This window comes from Dysidea avara, chromosome 6, assembly GCF_963678975.1.
Source record: "Dysidea avara chromosome 6, odDysAvar1.4, whole genome shotgun sequence".
NCBI classification, from domain to species: domain Eukaryota; kingdom Metazoa; phylum Porifera; class Demospongiae; order Dictyoceratida; family Dysideidae; genus Dysidea; species Dysidea avara.
The window spans coordinates 34,151,013-34,169,318 of NC_089277.1; the positions used below are offsets into that span (position 1 = coordinate 34,151,013).

Sequence of the window (18,306 nt, forward strand, 5' to 3'; positions counted from 1 at the left end):
TTTAATTGCTAACGTCCATCGAGTTTAATCAATATAGTTTGTGCATTAGTAGTAAACCTTCCAACACTACATGCAGAACAAACAGAGGGGTGGTGGTATAGTATTGATATAACAAAGGACAAGCAAATGCCAAGATGAAGATGCAAAGGGTTGATTAGCACCTTAGATCAATATTCTCTAATAGAGCAGTCACTTTGTAGTGAAATACCTGATAGAGCATTCACTGATTAAAATGTTCAAAGATAGTTGTGACTGGGCCTGCAAAAATACTACATGTGGGCACAAACTACACCCTGTCACACAACGAGTCATTATATCTCAGTACTGGAATAGAATATCTACATTCTACAACTTGCGTTATAAAGCAAATTAAATGAGTAATTTTTTGTATTTGTATTTGTATTTTAAGGATAAAGGCTTATGCCTGTGCATCCATAAACAAAATTAATAATTATTATGTACTTAGCTATTCTAATTAATACATGCTAAAAAATTTATGACCATAGCGTAATGATATCAAAAGTTATGAGCAATGAAAGCTTTAAAAATTTGTTAAATTTTGTGCCCACGTGCCCTATTTTCGCAGGCCCGGTCACAATTTTAAAAAATGTTGCTAGCCTGATGCGTTTATATAGCTAGCATAAAGCTAGCTAAATAAGCTAACCATATAGTGAGAATTCAGCATATAGACTTATCTATGATTTATTCTTAGCCATTGATATCCACTTGCACACTAGTATTGGTCAGCTAGCACTACAATTTATTTTGTAGGAACAGTCTCACAGTGCAGCAGCTACAAGCTTAAGGGTAGCAAATGACTTCCATCATGCAGTATTGGAGGAAAGTTTTAACTCAGATGAAAAGAAGTTAACTATAAGCTCACTAAATTAAATGTTACCTATTACCAAGAGTTAATTATATTAACTTTTGCTATGTGGTAGGCATTGATCTTTTAACTAACAAGGTTGAAGTTACATGTTCTGCTACCAGAGAATTCAATGAAGCTTAACATATGCATATGGCATATTATATAACTTTTCTTTGGTAAAAATTTGTAGAGCTGTGACCACAGTATGCCCTAATAGAGGTACATAGCTGTGTATCTTGGGACTTTGCAACCAGTAATCAGTTACATATAATAATTAGTTATTAATTATTTTTGCTCAAAATTAAATTTTGCATAGATTGCAGAATGTTTATCTCTGTATTGTTATCAGTTAATTACAAAATTAATAGGCTGGAGTTCAAGATGCTCAAAATTTTGTCCAAAATGCTTTCAGGAATTTCCCAAAATTTTCACCTAGTACATCTCCATTAATTTCTCATTCCCAGATTTAGTTGGCCTTTTATATAGGCAGCTGCTAAAACAGGTTAATGAGGCCACAGTACACTACACTGTACTTTGAATCACAGAAAATTCTGTGCACAACTGCATAACACAGTGGATTCTACTTCTCATTAGGGTATCTGTGCACACATAATTATACACTTTCCTTTCCACATCCAATCTCTGTGGTAGTTAATTAAGAGTGTATTCTAATCTTTGGAAGTGGAATGGATGAAATGGTCAACCCAAGTGTGTGCACAAGGGAAGGGAATGATGCAAGTGAGCTATTGCACACTTTTAAATGAACAGGGACAAAAGAGGGTCCAGTTATCCCTGTTTACTTAAGGGCATGTCCTCTACAGAATAAGCACAGGGGCTACTAAAATGCTCAACAACACTTACAATGCAATGCTGTGAGCATTTAGCTATATAGATCGAAACCACAGATAGGGTAAATTAATGAGGTACGTATGCACATACATAACATTGTCATTACCGCAAAATTTTATTAGAGCTGTACCAATTCCCACTTTTAGTTTTAGCTGATACCCAATGTATTTTCTACTGATAGTTAACCAATACACAATTACAGGGCTCCACAAGTTTCACTTGAGTTTAATCCACAAAAGTAATGCCTAACCTAATGTTATGAAGTTGTACATGTACCAGAAGTCAAAGCTGGGAATCAGACAAGTGGGCGAGGGGCTCCATCAGTCAGGAACTATCAAGCTATATATGGATGTGTGAAAACGGCATTTTCTTGGTTCCTGTAAAATACACACTTGTCTGTTGCACGCCCTCACTGGCTGTACGACACACTATCGTACTTAGAATTTGGTTTGTGGTCATCACAAACCATAAACAAATCGCCAAAATAAATACACACCAGTCCCCCAGCAATACTGCAGCTAGGCTAACAGTCTGCTAGTCACAGCCCATCACAACCAATTTTCTGATTATCGTAAAGGCAAAGCAGTAAATTATAGGCCACTACTGATTACTGACAGTACATGCAGTTCTAATTTTTACAGACTATTGTTATACGTAAAACACCGTTTTGTACAGTGTTGTATGGTTATGCATCTAAAACAACAAGAAAAATATTACAATGACAAAATTGTTTTACTGTGTATGTACAAGCTTATGTACATACAGTACAAAGCTTCAATAGATAAATTGTTAAAGATAATAAAATAAATAAATATAGTTGATAGTACACTACTAACAGGTAAGTGATAATATCAAATCCTACACATCAGAGTCTGGTAATACCAACAGATTCCAATGATGGAGGGTGCTCTATTTCTTCTCTACTCTGGATGAGCTGTAACTCCAAATGCCCAGCAGACAGTTCACCACCATCAGCCATTTCTAGTACGCGCATATAGGATTTACAAATATTTACAAATGGTTAGCTATGTAACTACTATAGGAACATCGTAAATACACAAGTACACACTACACTACACACATGCCCAGACACCATCCATCCATCCATCCAGACAGACACACGTATGCCTAAACACTCACATGTACACCCACACAGACACACACAAACAGACACACTATACTACACACACGCTACACACACACGCTACACACACCAGCTCATCATTACCATTTACTGTATGCTTAGAATAACTGTTACAATATAGAATTGCTCTATTATAGTACACTACAACTTGTCAATTCTGGCCAAATTTTCTAGACCTTATTACATTATGCAGGTTGCTTGCATACTCATTAAGGTGGCAGTGTACAGGAAACCCATCTAATGGGAAGCCTTATGAAATGAAGTCATAGATATTACCACAAGAATTTGCTTTATTAGATTATGCGATTACACTTATGGATATGCTGTGTGTTAAAGTGCATGGCTTTGTTGTAAGAAGACATTCATCATTGTGTAATGTGTAGTAGCATTCACAAAAGTAAGTAGAGTAGTATAGGAACTTAGTTTAAGGGAATTCGTATCCTTTGCACGGAATTTTGGTGGCAAGGATAATTTGTGGTTTTAGTATGGTATCCCAAATAGTGAGGACAGTTTTTCTGTATCTGTTTTCTTTAGTATACTAGTGAGTTAGACCTCTATTTGTGTTATCTTGTGTAATATACGTAGGCGTAGTGACCAGTAGTGTAAAGAAACAGCTTCTATTGCTGTAGTGAGTAATATTCGTGATGTTTTTGCAACTTTGCGATGCCACGAAAATTATAACGGCTAATAACTCTTGTGTGTTGAAGCTACCTAGTCTTTTCTGTTACTGGGCACTAGCTAGTAGCCTACACTAAGGTGATCACAGATCTGTAGGTGTTCCCTATGCGCCAAGTGGTTATTTCGAAGGCGCATTTTACCCGTGGCGTAAGTCCGTAAGTAAAGATCCCACTTCTCTGAACTAGTAGCCAGTAGAAGAGCGTACATTACTTCTTCAATTGCAATTTGACTTGTGTGTGTAACCTGTAGGGTCTGTGTGTTAGAACTAAATTTAGAAGAGTATGCATATTTTCGTAATTTCAATGGCTTCCAGTATACCACCACCTTAAGGGAATTTTACAATAGCCAGTTTTGACATGTAACCTTATTACATGTACGTATACCTTCACCTGGTTTCATTGTATGTATTTCAATCTATTTGTTGAGTGCAAAGCACGATTTGTTTCAAACCCACCGAAACCCTCCCTGGATACTTACATAGTCGAACAGACGGTAACTTAAACCACTCACATACTATTTAAAAAAAAACAGAATTACATACTTGTAGCATTGTCTAGTGTCCTCCTCAGCACTGCCTGCATTGAGGAGAGTGTCCTTTCACACGCTACCTACAACATGAAGAATAATACCAATCACATGTAGCATGAAGAACTGGTCATAGTATTGAGACAAAGTCTTATCAGAAAAAAGTACAGTGTATTTGGCTTGACAAAATTTGCTGATAATATTACGGTGAAAGCGTGGTAGGCACCCAATACACATACTGTATAGTAAAATTGGGAAAGAAAACTTAGAAGAAAAATGACCAGACCTTTTGTTTTTCCAAAAAATTACTGTTGTCTTGTATATACGTACATACAGAGAATAGAGAGAGTAACTGCTGACATACGTACAACTCTCAGTCACACAAGTGGATACCACAGGAGTCCATACAGCTACACATACGTACTTTTACTCCATGTTCACTCCACGCTAAGTACAATGATGTGAACAAGTCTCCAGTACCAGTAAATCTAGCAGCCATCATGGGGACTTGAAGACCAACCACGTCTCCACCTGTACAAAGTGTAACAAACCAGGCACAGTGTATCACCAAAAGCCAAAAAGCACTGCAGAGCATTTATCTTTACTACCACTCCTCTACTCCTACCGATATAGTGGCTGATACCAAGTAGGTCACAAACAAGTTTCATAACTTCTTTAATAAGACCACCTTATTGGCAAACACATAGCTAAGGTGTACTTCATAACCTCATTAATAAGACTACTTCATTATAGTGACAACATCAAGTAGGTAAAAAATGTGACCGTCTCAGCAAAAACCAGACTTGCTCACACAACTGAACTTCCTTATTTTCTCAGCATTATCTACAGTGTCCAAGAAATGGATTACCAAAGTTTCAACTTTTGTGGTGAGTAGTTTTGGAATTATAGCGCTAGTTGTAAGAGCAAGACAATTGATTTGTACAGTGACTATATACTGAATTAACTACAGGTGCTTACATTTGCAGCTATAAAGATTACTTGCATTAACCTACAGTGATGGAATTTGACTTAAAATGTTCACCATGGAAAAGCAAAAACACTTGTAGTCCTGTAGTCACTTAAGCATATGGGTATGAAGGGTTTAGTTGAAGAAACGACAACAATCTTGTTTATGTTCACCGCATCAAAAACAAACACACGTGACATGCATACTGTTGGGCTACAGAAATGCTCCATGAGCAGGAGAACAAGATGGAGTATAGTTTTAATCAATTTGAGTCTTCCTTCACTCAGTAATGGTCCAATAACAACTTGCATTTTTTCTTTGTAACATGCATATTCTTTAATAGTTCGATTTTCTCAAAACACATGCTTGTGTGAACAAGTAGGGCTTTTGCTGAGATGACTACAGCTAAGGTATACTTCATAACCTCATAAATAAGACCACCTCTGACTATATGTCAAGTAGAGCTGTGAACTTGATAACAAATTCAAAACCGGTTAACTGGTTTCTGTGTAAATACAGTGATATTGGCAGACATAATGATACTCAACAAGCCTGCTGGAAGGTTTAGGGTGGTACCAAAGTGACCATCAACATCCCGTCTTAAAATAACAGTTATTACAATCACATATTTACACATGCTTTGAGGTTACCTTATGATGTTAATACTTGTCAGCAGGGGTAATTAATTATGGTTACCAAGTGAGTGGGATAAACCAGTTTAAAGGCTTCATAACTGGTAATTGGCTGACCTAGACAATACCAGATAATAACCAGTCTTTTTGCATACTGGTTCACAGCACTAATGTCAAGATGGTCCCATACATAGTTAAGGTGTGTCCTCATGATCTCATTAATAAGACAATATTTACTAACCCTACAAATGAAGTTCAACCACATATATTACATATATCAAGTATGGAAGGCCTCATTAAAGAACTTCAGACTGTACTACTATTCATATCACGATGCATAGTACAGAAGTTATGTTATTATTAATTACGAATTGTGTCACGAGCTGTTATGCATACTTTGCGTAATATTTAGCAAATATACAATCCACATATATGGTACTGCTCAAATGTAATGTTGTCTCGCGAGAGTGCAAGCAATAAAAAAATTGACTAATTAAAAGGTGTGGCACCTGTTTCGCTCACAAGTGTTCATCCTGCTTTGTTTGGGATGAATATTCATGAGTGAAACAGGTGACACGCCCTTTACTTAGTGAGCTTTTAATCGCTTTTCACCATACTGCGACTTTAGATCTTATTTTAATCCTTCTTTCCTTGCAGGAGTGATCCTTCCTCAAGATGGATCGATTGAGTGAAGATGGCTGAAAAAGGCATGCACCACACTTTTAAAATGCTTACTATCATAGTAAGTGTAACTGCTGTTTTATTTGCTTTCAACTTTTTATGTACAAACCATAATTATATCACGTATCGTTTAATATACTACTATAAATTATGCATTACTTAACACTAAGTTACTGCGTGTTACGGATCATATCACGATATGAATACGATAACAATACGTAAAGTTATTTGTATGAGGCCTACCGTTCTTACACGTACCATACTTTGAAGACAGTACTTACACAGTATGCAAAGTATACGCTACACTGACATTACAGTAATAATATAGCATGGCAGGGTTTTCTTTCCCAAAATATCATCCAAAAACCAGCCTTACATTTCCTTTATGACAGCTTGGCAGTATTAGCATAATGAATCCCATAAATGTCTCCAAAGATAGACCCCAAACCTTTCCAACAAGTTTCTATGACATTAAAAAAAAAATTTTTTTGCCAACCACAGCAGTTATGTACAAAGTACATGCATCATAGATTTACCTTTGTGTTGTGTCCTCCACTGCCTGCAAACAGTCACTACAGAAACTATGGAAGATTTTTATGACAGCCAACTACATTAAAGCCAGCACACCTTACCGCTAATCAGCGCCTACATGGGGCACCTCTTGTACTGTTCTTTGTAACACTGTATAATGGGTAGAACATATTAACCTTCTGCGACTTACTATTCCTTTTGTCTTCAATTAAATGGTGTCTTCTTCATGCCAGGAACCACATGAAGGTGTTAATTCTCTGTATTGACACTTTCCTTGAAGAAATGTACTGTACTCAGATGCCACAAAACTATTTGTGACCATCTCAGCATAAACCCGTCTAGTTCGCACAACTTCCGAATTTCTTTTTAATTTCTCAGCATTATCTGCATAGTCCTAGGAATGGTTCACCAAAATCTTAGTCGAATATGGTGGGTAGTTATGGAATTACAGTGCTAGAAAGTAAGAAAAGCATGGAAATTGATTTGTACAGTGACTATACTAAAAATAAACTACAGGCGCTTACATTAGCAGCCATAACGTCCACTTGGATTTGTCTACAAAGTTGGGATTTGGCTTACAGTGTTCACCATGGATTAGCAGATCAGCCAAGGTATAGCTTTTGCCCTGCAGTCACTTGCACAGAGGAGTATGAAGGCAGTTATATTGAAGAAACAGAGACGTTTTTGCTTACGTCCACCGCATCGTAAACAAACACACGTGACATGCAAACCATTGAGGCTACAGGAATGAAACAAAGATTTTTGAACTCCCCATGAGTAGGCAAATACGATGGTATATAGGTTTAATTGATTTAACACTTCCTTTCCTAAGTAATGGCTCGATTAAAACTTGTGTAAAATTTTCTTTGTAACATGCGTAATTTCACCTATTTTTTTTTTAATTTCATTTTTCTCAATACACATGCTTGTGCGAACTAGACGGGTTTTCGCTGAGACAGTCACATTTGAGGTGCTTAATTGACTGCAGTATCCCTGGTAGCAGCTAAGCTGGCTTGCATTGGGCCACACCCCCTCAAATGATCCACCACAACACATCTAACAATCAGTGTTGAGACCACACCCCTCAATAATCTAGCTCCATAGAAAGCAAGGTATTGTACCACACCTCTCCCTCCCACTGAATAGCTTAGTGGCAAGATTGAGATACTCTAATACAGCAGTCACAGCAACACGTGTATTAACACACTAGTACAATAATTTAGGGTTCCAGCAATAAAAGGTAGTGAAACAAGAGATGATCGTAGCTATGAGGGAAAATCCCTATGTTGGCATTAAAAAGATGGTGAAATATACCAATTCAGGGATTTTCCCACATTGCTACAATGCCAAGTAGGGATTTAACTATCTTTTATTGCTAGAATCCTACTGTATCTTTCAATTTTATTGCACTAGTCCTTTTAACATGTGGGTCAGACCCGGACAATCCATAAAGCGGGTCAGACCCAGACAGAAGGTGACCCGACCCGGTTTTAATACTGAAACAAATAGTCTGAGAGTGAATAAAGGGCAAATATGTACCTTTTTCACTGGCTAGTAACACTAGTTCATTATCATATTGTGGTAGTGACAGACTTGTCAACACAACGTGTTTCACTCCTTTATCATGAAATGATTTCAACACCTGTAACAGGTGAGAAAAAAATTGAATGCATTAACAATATTGTATGCCCACATCACATATTTTTACAAAATGAGAGTGTGTGGAGACTAAATACATTATAATTATAAGCACAGTTATAACACATTTCAAGTATTAGCAATCTTCACTTTATTACAGACTGAACATGTTATAAAAGCCCAGAATCTCAATAGATCAATATGGAAAGGATGTGATCGAGGTACCACATTTAATACATATGTACATATAACTTATGTAGGCAGTACAACACACTTACTGTATGACAACAGATTTAGAAGACAAACGGAAGCCAAGCTCTAAGACTTTAAACTGTGTTATGTACCTTAGCAAAGCTGGACCAGAGCTATTGCTAGGAATTGGTAGAGGTCAGACACAACAGTGCAATAAACCATCAGTCACCTGACACTACTGTTACTACAATTTGACAAGAGATAAGCGAACAAAGCCCATTCACCTATGTACATACATACGTACATCATTATAACACATTTACTCTAATAGAACATACACCATTAATTGCATTCAGACAACTGATTTGCATGGACTATACTAGTCTCACGTAACCAGACCACTATTTCAGCACAGCGGCTTATCAATTAGAAAATATAAGCGCTCGCACTGAAAAACCAATAGGCTAGTTGTGATAGCACCTGGTAGGAATGTGGAGTGCTGCTTGAAAGGTGTTAATGAATCAGTACGCATAAGAATTTGACAATACATGCTGGTTTCTCTTCGTTCCGCAAACTATTTACACTTTCATGATGATGAGAACATTGTATTTACACCCGAGACACTGATAGAGGTGCTGTCACAACTGGCCTACTGAAAATGTACCAGACCTTTTCAGCACAGGCACTTATTATCTTTAATCGATAAACTCCTACACTGAAATAGTGGTCTCGAGACTAGTATCTAAGGGTCTATCTGCAAACTACCATAAACAGATCATCTCATTAACCATACGTATATCTGATTAATACGTGACTGGATCTGCAAGTTTGGGCAAGCCTATTACGTTGAGTGGAATGTGATAAACATTTAGAATTTATAAAAAATCTGTTATTTTTTGAGTGTGCGTATTTTGATGCAGGAAAGTACTAAGTACACTTGGCATCATCATGTTCTCTAAAGCAAGAGCAGTTTGGAAATCTTCACCTCGTGTCAGTGTTCTTAAGGAGACAGAAGATATGAGGGTTAGTTTACCTCATGTTGAATACATATGCGGTTCACTATCGTTTTCTTATGGTGTTTGTCTCACCTTATTCGTAAAAAGGACCCGTAAGACATAATTTACTCAGAAATGGGTTTACCAGTTTATGAGGAATGTGATGATACAAGTTATATAATTATACACTCCCTTGTATCTGTGCAAAATTGTAAGTTACAATCCTTTAATTATCACTGTACAAATCAATCTTTCTATTGTTTACCACTTTGTAGCACTGTAGCTTCTAAAGCACTTAGCTTCCAGGACTGTGACTTGTTGGGACGATTCCTTTGGCTGTCTAGATAAACAAAATGTAATAAAAGTGGAATTTGACAATGCATGGTTCTTGCAGATCCAGTCAAATATGCAACTCAAAAAATAATTTAGACACACTGACCATTTTAGCATCATCAACCGAAGTGATCTTCATCCCTGACAGTAGTCTAAATAATACAACACCATATCACATGATATCGGTTGGGATCACAAGACACGTCATGTACAAGATCACATGAAGTGGCATATGACATCTTGCAGTCACATGAGGTGGTACACTTACTCGGCCTCATACTGGTTAGGAGTGATGATGTCAGCAAGTGGTATTAGCTTGTCACGGTAGATCGGCAATAACTCCTCAGGAACATACTAACAACAAATGGACAAACACCATTAGAACATCATAACTATATTCCTAAGTCTACGTACAACACAATACTGTATAAACAGTGCTTAATTGTGGGATGTCATAATCAGGGCTGAGTAATACTATTGTTTTATTGATATATCGCGATATTTTGAAAGTATCAATATCACGATATTTTGTTATTAACTATCGTGATACCATGCATGTACATTACCGTAATTTGCTTTTTTCCATTGTAAAATTTTTTCGTATGCAAAATCTGTACGAAAATTTTTATACAAGATCGAACACTACTCTAATAGAGTAGTCATTCACTTAAAAATCATACGAACATATTTTTTACACGAAAATTTTATCACGAAAAATTTGAGCACGGAAATAAAGCAAATTACAGTACTGTCATTGAAAACCCCATTTATTATGCAGTACTTGGCTTGTAAGTGATAACCTAGTTACCCCTGCAGGGAGGTGTGAACACCATAATTATATAATTATCCCTTTCATGGCTGAATTTCCTGGCGCACTTTACAAGGCACGTCGAATCATGTTGTATAAGCTTCACTGTACACTAAACTACTTGGTTACTATACCTCTACATAAACGCTGTGGACTAACAATCTTGACTGGGTTGTTTTTGTTTACATAAATAAAACCACAAAGTAATTATAAGACAACAAAACTACAAAATACGCTAAAAGCAGCCTTGAGAAACAGGCGGCCACTAATAAACTATCTACAAATAAGCCAAGGCACTACTATGATCACAAAAGATCCAGACCGATGCTACAGTAGAAACAACCATGTAAGTGGTAACTAATTTGAGTGTAATGTAAAGATACAATAGAGTCTAAAGCAGTTATACGGGCACAATGTGGAGTCTATGAAATTTATAGACCCCAGGGCCTTAGTAGTGCCCATGCTTCACTCGTGCACTACAGATTTGAGCCTTCGGGTTATAAATTTCATACATTCCACATTGAGCCTGTATAACTATTATACAGAAGGGCTATATGCATGTACAGATGAATAGTATACAACATAATACTATACAAATGGATATATGTATGGTGCTCTATTGACCCAGTGTGAACACAAAATGATCCACAAACCCTATTGGCTTGAAGCACTTCTCCTCCACTTTTTTTTCAGTGCTACAAAGGGGGTAGTTCAGCTTTGTGACTAACACACTTCAAACTTGGTTCACTACATTATTTGTGACCCAGTCTGGGAAAACCGGTCTTATTTCCCATCTCAGCAGATTCGATTTTTCATCCAGGACACAACGCTACATGATCAAACTATCTAATTCCACAATCAAAATCAGCTAGACTTGAGTGGTCTGGTTTTCCTGGCTGCTTTTCCCAAACCCAGTGGCGATCCGTATGTGCGGTGTGGGGCTTTAATGGAGCTCTGGTCAATGGATATATGTGGCTGTACAGCTCTGTGGTGTTGAATAAGTACATCTGCTGTGAATTTCCTTTCATTTAAGCCAATTTTGAGACTTGAATGGCCCAAAACTTAGCCTAATTCACCCCTATGCCGTCCTTTTCAATTTTGAACACCATCTTGCCCGCCTTCCGCCCCATTTGGAGCTCACCTGATACAGTCAACCTCAGTTTAAAAACTATCTAAAAAGGGCGGGAAACTTAGTTGTTGGCTACTTGCATAGACTGGGTCACATTTATTGCTGGTGGAGTAGCAGATATCTGAGCTGGGCCAGTTTGGTTCAGAGTATAAATACAAATTATACGTATATATCAAAAATCCTGATTCATACACAACCACTCACCATCGCTCCATTATCTCCCATTACTGGATCACATACTACAAAATGTACATTAGAATGCATTACATGCAGACACACTGTACATAGTCACTGCACAAATAGAAAATACAGTATGTCTGAATTAATATTCCACAGACTATCAAGTATACTGCACTGATTATCAAGTGTACTGCACCGATTATCAAGTGTGCTGCACCGATTATCAAGTGTGCTGCACCGATTATCAGTTCAATAATCGATAATCAGGATTATCAAGTGTACTGCACCGATTATCAAGTGTTCAATAATCGATAATCAGTTCAATAATCGCAATATCAGGCTGACATTGGCTACTAGCCAATTAATCAGTTTTGATGAAATCAAAGCCTCCATTTTGCTGTGTAGTATAATGATGTGGGGGAGGCTAGACATAAGTTATTTGGCATTTTAATTAAATTATGTGTTGATGGTTTAGCAGTGACTACAAACCATGCCCATAGCAAACTGTCAGGTTTTAGGCCATGCCCAACAGTAAACTGAGGTTTTGGGTTTCTATGTAGTACCTGCCACTTGTCTCAGCTGTATAGCAGTAGTAAAATGTACTTAAAACCTGTTTACCATGAGTAACTTGTACTTGTTGTATATATCTAACTTTACATTTTAGCCTAGAATGAGCTGTATATCAATGGTTATGTCACTAATATGAGTCATTTAATAATGATGAGGACGAGTGTTAGTGTTGTTAGTGTACATCAGATCGGTTATCGGTATCGGCTAATTCTGTTGCTTAATATTGGTTATCGAAATAATCAGCTAATTTGGATATCAGCGCAACACTAGTGTACATGTACATATTTGTCTAAGCAAGCTACAGTACCTGTGGGTGCAAATTCTTTAAGGGGCCTTAACACGCAAGTTTCTGCATATCAATTTTATAATACAGGAATTTTTTAAAAAGGTGGCCTTAATAGACAGGTGCCCTCTCCATACAGGTGACTGCTGTAAGTACTAAGACAGCTTATCACAGTTGCACATAAAAAAAAATCATATTTACGAATTTGCAGTGCAACTGATGTACATGTGCATCAGATCTGCAAAACTCTGCGCATGTCTCGAATTCTTTATTAACACAACCTACAGTACGTAGCCTCTGGAAGTTTCAACCTCATATACGGAGTTACAGCCCTATACAGTAGCAACAGTATTCTTACTACAACAGAATTGCTTATGAACGCAATGATGAACAGAGTTGAAGCTTGCACCATCGTGTTTGCCGTGAATAGGGGAATACATTGTTGTGTATGTTTTTCTTTGTATCACCTTTCTATACAAAGACAAAATTAGTGGACAAAGATCCTGTCCCTTTGTTATGACAAATATAATAACTTCAACGAAACAAGGAATTTTTGAATAATAATTGGGTTTTTGCAGATCCGGTCAAATATTGTCCACTTGCATGTACAACTTTAATGGACACTGGGCAACTGGAGTTCTCCCAGGCAGTATGTTACTGTACCTGCATCATCTATAATATTTCTTTAAGGATAACAAGCCACAGTGTTGCAATATACTCTACTGCTACATACATAGGGAAGACAAACAGTAGGGACTTATTAACAAGGTTATACCTACAGTGTGGTTGATTCCATGTTGCTCAGGACTGTTACTGTATGCCAAACACATGTCCTTACCATACTTCACCGAAGGATTGTGCTCTCTGACTTCCTTCACTAAACTGCACAATCTCTCCAGGAAAGACGCTGATGCCACATAACCTACAGCAGTCACAGAAAGTAGCTGCCTATACATACAGTGTATATATCGTATATGTAAGTGCAATATTGTTCAGTCTATGCAATAGTAATGAAACACATTCCATTTCACATTGCATTGTACAGTATATGCTACACTACAGTACACACTTAAACTACTCATTCTTTCAACAGATACCAACAACGAGAGAGTTATGACTTATAAAAATACCAGCACTGTACACAATGGAAACATTTTTAACAACACTTTCATATACCCATTGAAGTAAGCAGTCATGATTAAAAACTGAATTCAGGAAACCAAATTGTATACAGTACCCACAGCTACTCTGTAGCCAGACGTTGGAACATGCCTGGATAAAAGTTTTAGTCAAAAGACATATCTTACTTGGTCTGAGAAAAGGGGTCTTATACCCTTTTCAATTGCATGTACTTGGCAACCTGTAACTTGACTTGAGAATGTGGTACCAGCCTGAAATTTGGTCACCTTATACCCCTAACATATTGGTGTAATATGAAGGTGATAGGTTGAAAACATGAAGAGTTATGATTAGTCAAACTTGATAATTTGGAAGTAGTGCTGAGCGATAGTAGAAAATTCACTATCACGGTAGATATTGAAATATTATTCACGATACGATAATATCACGATAATTACACTTTGGATGATCTTCAGTCAAGTTCCAAGTATTCAATGCATGTTAAGCATAATTAACACCATCATAGATTACTACATATTTGCTGGGGTACTAGCAAGAATTCATAATATATATACTGAGGAGAGTATCCTTCTCTCATATACCCCTGTAGAAGGGCATATCGTGAAGTTATGACGCAACGCTTCTGAGTTCTCCCGCTTCTCTTTGTATAATTAATGATGTTAATTGAACATAATATCGATTGAACGTGTGCCTAACAACATTGCTAGCAACCGAACTAACTCTAGCTTTCAGCATTTCTCACCAAACTACAAGCATGTCTTCATGGTTTTAGACAACTGCATAGGAATTTCTTGCCAGGCCATTCGCGAATACGGCTATCCTGAGCTTTGCAAATGTGGAATGGTTCTAACAATTCTGGCACTTTTACGGCTGCTCGTATGTCACAAACCACAACATCTTGTCGTTACATCATAACTTCACGATACGCCCTTCTACAGAGGTATATGCAAGTAGGATACTCTCCTCAGTATATATATTATGAACTCTTGGTACTAGTAATGTACTTGTCAATTTCATACCCCGGTGGGGGAATATGGGGAATTTGACAAATCGTGATGTCAAATTCCCCACTACTGGGGCAAAATCGGCTGTCAAATCCCCACTATGTCCCCGTCCCCATAGTAGGGGATTTGACAACACCTCAAGGATGACTACGCGCATATTTCATGCATGCGACTAGTAATAAACCTGCTCTGTAGCTAGTAAAATTATAGCAAGTGCGATTTTATTGTTTAGAAATGCAACTACCGAAAATCGGTCAGTGAATTGGACAACTGTCAATTGCCCCAGGGGTGGGGACAAGAAGCAATGTCAAATCCCCACCTGGGGTGTGGGGACGCCTGGGTGGGGAATGAAATTGACAAGTGTATAAGTGCATCAATTAGGTAATTAATCGTAATTAATTGCGTGGACGGCCAATATTTCTACAATTTTTGTTACAACCTTGCAGCCAAACTTTTCCATGATAAAGCAAGCCAAGTAGTTATAATAAAACAGCCAAGCCAGCTTCTCAAGCAGCATTTTTAGTGGAATTCTAGACTCGTCGTGAAACGATTGACTAATTGCGTGGGCGGATGATAAGCTTGTTATAGCCTTGCAGCCAAATATTTCATGAATAAGCAAGCCTATAGAATTACAAAACAGTTAAATAAACTTGGTAACAATGTTTCTAGTGACCTTACAGCAATATTGCGATGGTAAGCTGTAATTATCATATCGTGATAATGATTTTTTGATCGCGAGTATCGAACTATCGATATTATCGCTCAGCACTATTGGAAAGGCTATAAGACCCCTTTATGCAGACCGGGTCACATAAAATTAATTGTGGCAATAAGTTACACTATAACACAAACATACGGAACATAGAATTTCGCATACATACACATACACAGCTTACCAGTTAAAATATAAGAATACTTCAACAGCCTATTACTCCTTAAACCAGTTAGCAAATCATCCAATTCTTGAGAGCCTAACACTTGTCCTTTGAAATATTTGTAAGCTAAAGATAACATAAGAAAACATACTCTACAGAAAATACAGTAGAAAGCAGTCATGTGTTTCCCATGAACATTTATAACAACTACTACAAAAGGTTCAAAAAATGTGATACTCGTACTTCTACAACCAGTCATGTGGCTTTGTTCTACACCTCTACACTGTAATGGTAACAGTACAACCACCAGAACAACATGTATGTACACAGAGAGGAAAACTTTGATAGCAATTGGAGAAATATAAAATCCGGCATAGTAAAATACAGGGCTGTACACATACACAGTACATCACATACAGTATTAGGTCTTCAATGTATCACAAGTAATACACTTACAAGTATACAATGTATGTATTTATGTATATACAAGGGAAAAGACAATTACTACACATCAGTGAATAATGTAGTGTTAACACCACATGGAAGACATGTGTTAACACAACATGGAACACATGCATGTGTCAAGCATAGCAATAAACAAAATTAAAAGTAACATGTACTACGTAGCTATACCACAAAGACACACACATGGGCACAAAGGTCAGCTGTACTGTACTTACCAGTGTGATTGGAGAACTGTACGGAGTTGATGGTGTCCACTTCATGACCGTGTAACTGTATGATGATATCACAAACCACAGTAAGTAGTATTGTATGGCAAAACCTGTCTAATCAGGTCACTCACATGGCTATTGTAGAATGTTTATTTGCGTACTGGCCTACGTATAAGAAAATACATAGTGGCCTCAACAGTGACCAGCATAGACAGGTTTCACTGTATGGTATGGGGAACAACAACTTTGTATTACATTAATGGCTGTTCATGAATGCTTCTCTTTAGAAGAGTATGTCGTGAACAATTCATGACATGCAAGTGGTGACCTAACATGTGAACACTAGTGAATCAGTTACTATCACAAGTCTCAATAATTGCAGTACAAAATCAGGCAACAATGGGGTTCACTGGATATTTATAGATAGCACTAAACTTTTAACTTAAACTTTGATTTGTAAGAGCCCCCAGATCTCTTGGCAAAATGACAAAAAATCACTTTTACTAGCCTAAACACGTACTCTTTTAAAACAAAGTACATTTTCTCAAAGCCTTATGTGAAGTGCTAGTGTACTACAATATTTGCTGGTTTTGTATTATATACAACTACTGAGACTCTCATGAAATTATAAATACTACAATTCCGCAATTACAGTAAGCAGAGTGCACCTCCTCTGGTGATGAGATTAAGCACTTATTCATGAAACAGGACACATTCATAATGCACACACTACACCATGAAATAAGGTATGGATGCAAGGGTGGGTACATGCTTGTCTGTGAATTCACAAGCTGTTCACAGTTGGTGAGCCTTCATGGAAATTTTGATGCATATTGCAGAGTTCTTGTGTACTCTACTGTATATATATATATACAATGGGTAAGTTTTGAATGGTTAGATTGTCTGCACAAATGTATGCACCTTCTTTACAGACTATTTCTGTGTAAACTTTGATGACTAATACACTAGAAGTATTGGAAGGACTGAAACACAACATGAAGCGTACTGTACTTCGCTCGTATTACAAACAGGTAGCCCAATAACACTGTAGCATAAAGGTCAATGAGTACTGATCATCACACCAACATTTTATAGGTAGCAAACCTACAGTAGCAGTGATGAAAACATCTTATTGAGTACAACATACATACAGGGTAGCTACAGGAGGTAGACTCAGGGATACCGCACAGTATAGGTTGCAATGTGGTCAGCACTGGCAGGCATATACCCTAGTTAAATTGCATCTTATTGAAACAAGTTCAACAGTTAACCACAATCAACAATAATACTTAAAAACAAATAGGCCATACATGAACTACTGTTTGCTCTTCAGTAGCTTCCACACTAAGCTATGCCTATGGCTTGTGTCTCGAGCGCGGGTCTGCATGCTGACTATGAGTGCACCACGTGGTGTACGTATCACGCCACTTACTCATCTACAATATATCGCTTACCTGGAGAGGAAATACGGCACAGCTGTTCCCAACATAACCGTGTACCACGTGACTTTGTATGGAGAGTACAGTCTTATTGTTTGCCATCCCTGTTCTACACTGCGGTGTGCACTAGATGGAGTACGAAAACCGAATATTCAGCTCGCTGATGTTTCC

The 18,306-nt window shown here is 37.4% G+C and overlaps 1 protein-coding gene across 1 annotated transcript; it reads right to left on the reverse strand.

The window, feature by feature from the left end:
- Positions 1 to 2,499: 2,499 nt before the first annotated feature.
- On the reverse strand, positions 2,500 to 18,306 carry LOC136258043 (pyridoxal kinase-like). The gene is made up of 11 exons (XM_066051345.1): positions 18,151 to 18,306; positions 16,703 to 16,757; positions 16,044 to 16,148; positions 13,842 to 13,925; positions 12,175 to 12,209; positions 10,302 to 10,387; positions 10,140 to 10,185; positions 8,415 to 8,517; positions 4,489 to 4,595; positions 4,081 to 4,147; positions 2,500 to 2,698 (listed from the first exon to the last, which is right to left on the reverse strand). Exons 1-11 carry the CDS (start codon positions 18,235 to 18,237, stop codon positions 2,583 to 2,585), a joined length of 891 nt encoding a protein of 296 aa, XP_065907417.1. The 5' UTR covers positions 18,238 to 18,306; the 3' UTR covers positions 2,500 to 2,582.

Excerpts from the sequence above, each read along its gene's own strand:
- LOC136258043 (XM_066051345.1), bottom strand. The coding sequence starts at position 18,237 with ATGGCAAACAATAAGACTGTACTCTCCATACAAAGTCACGTGGTACAC. Across the intron at positions 10,186-10,301 it reads CCTAACCAGTATGAGGCCGA|ACTACTGTCAGGGATGAAGA; the intron begins GTAAGTGTACCA and ends TGTATTATTTAG. Across the intron at positions 8,518-10,139 it reads CGGTTGATGATGCTAAAATG|GTGTTGAAATCATTTCATGA; the intron begins GTCAGTGTGTCT and ends CACCTGTTACAG.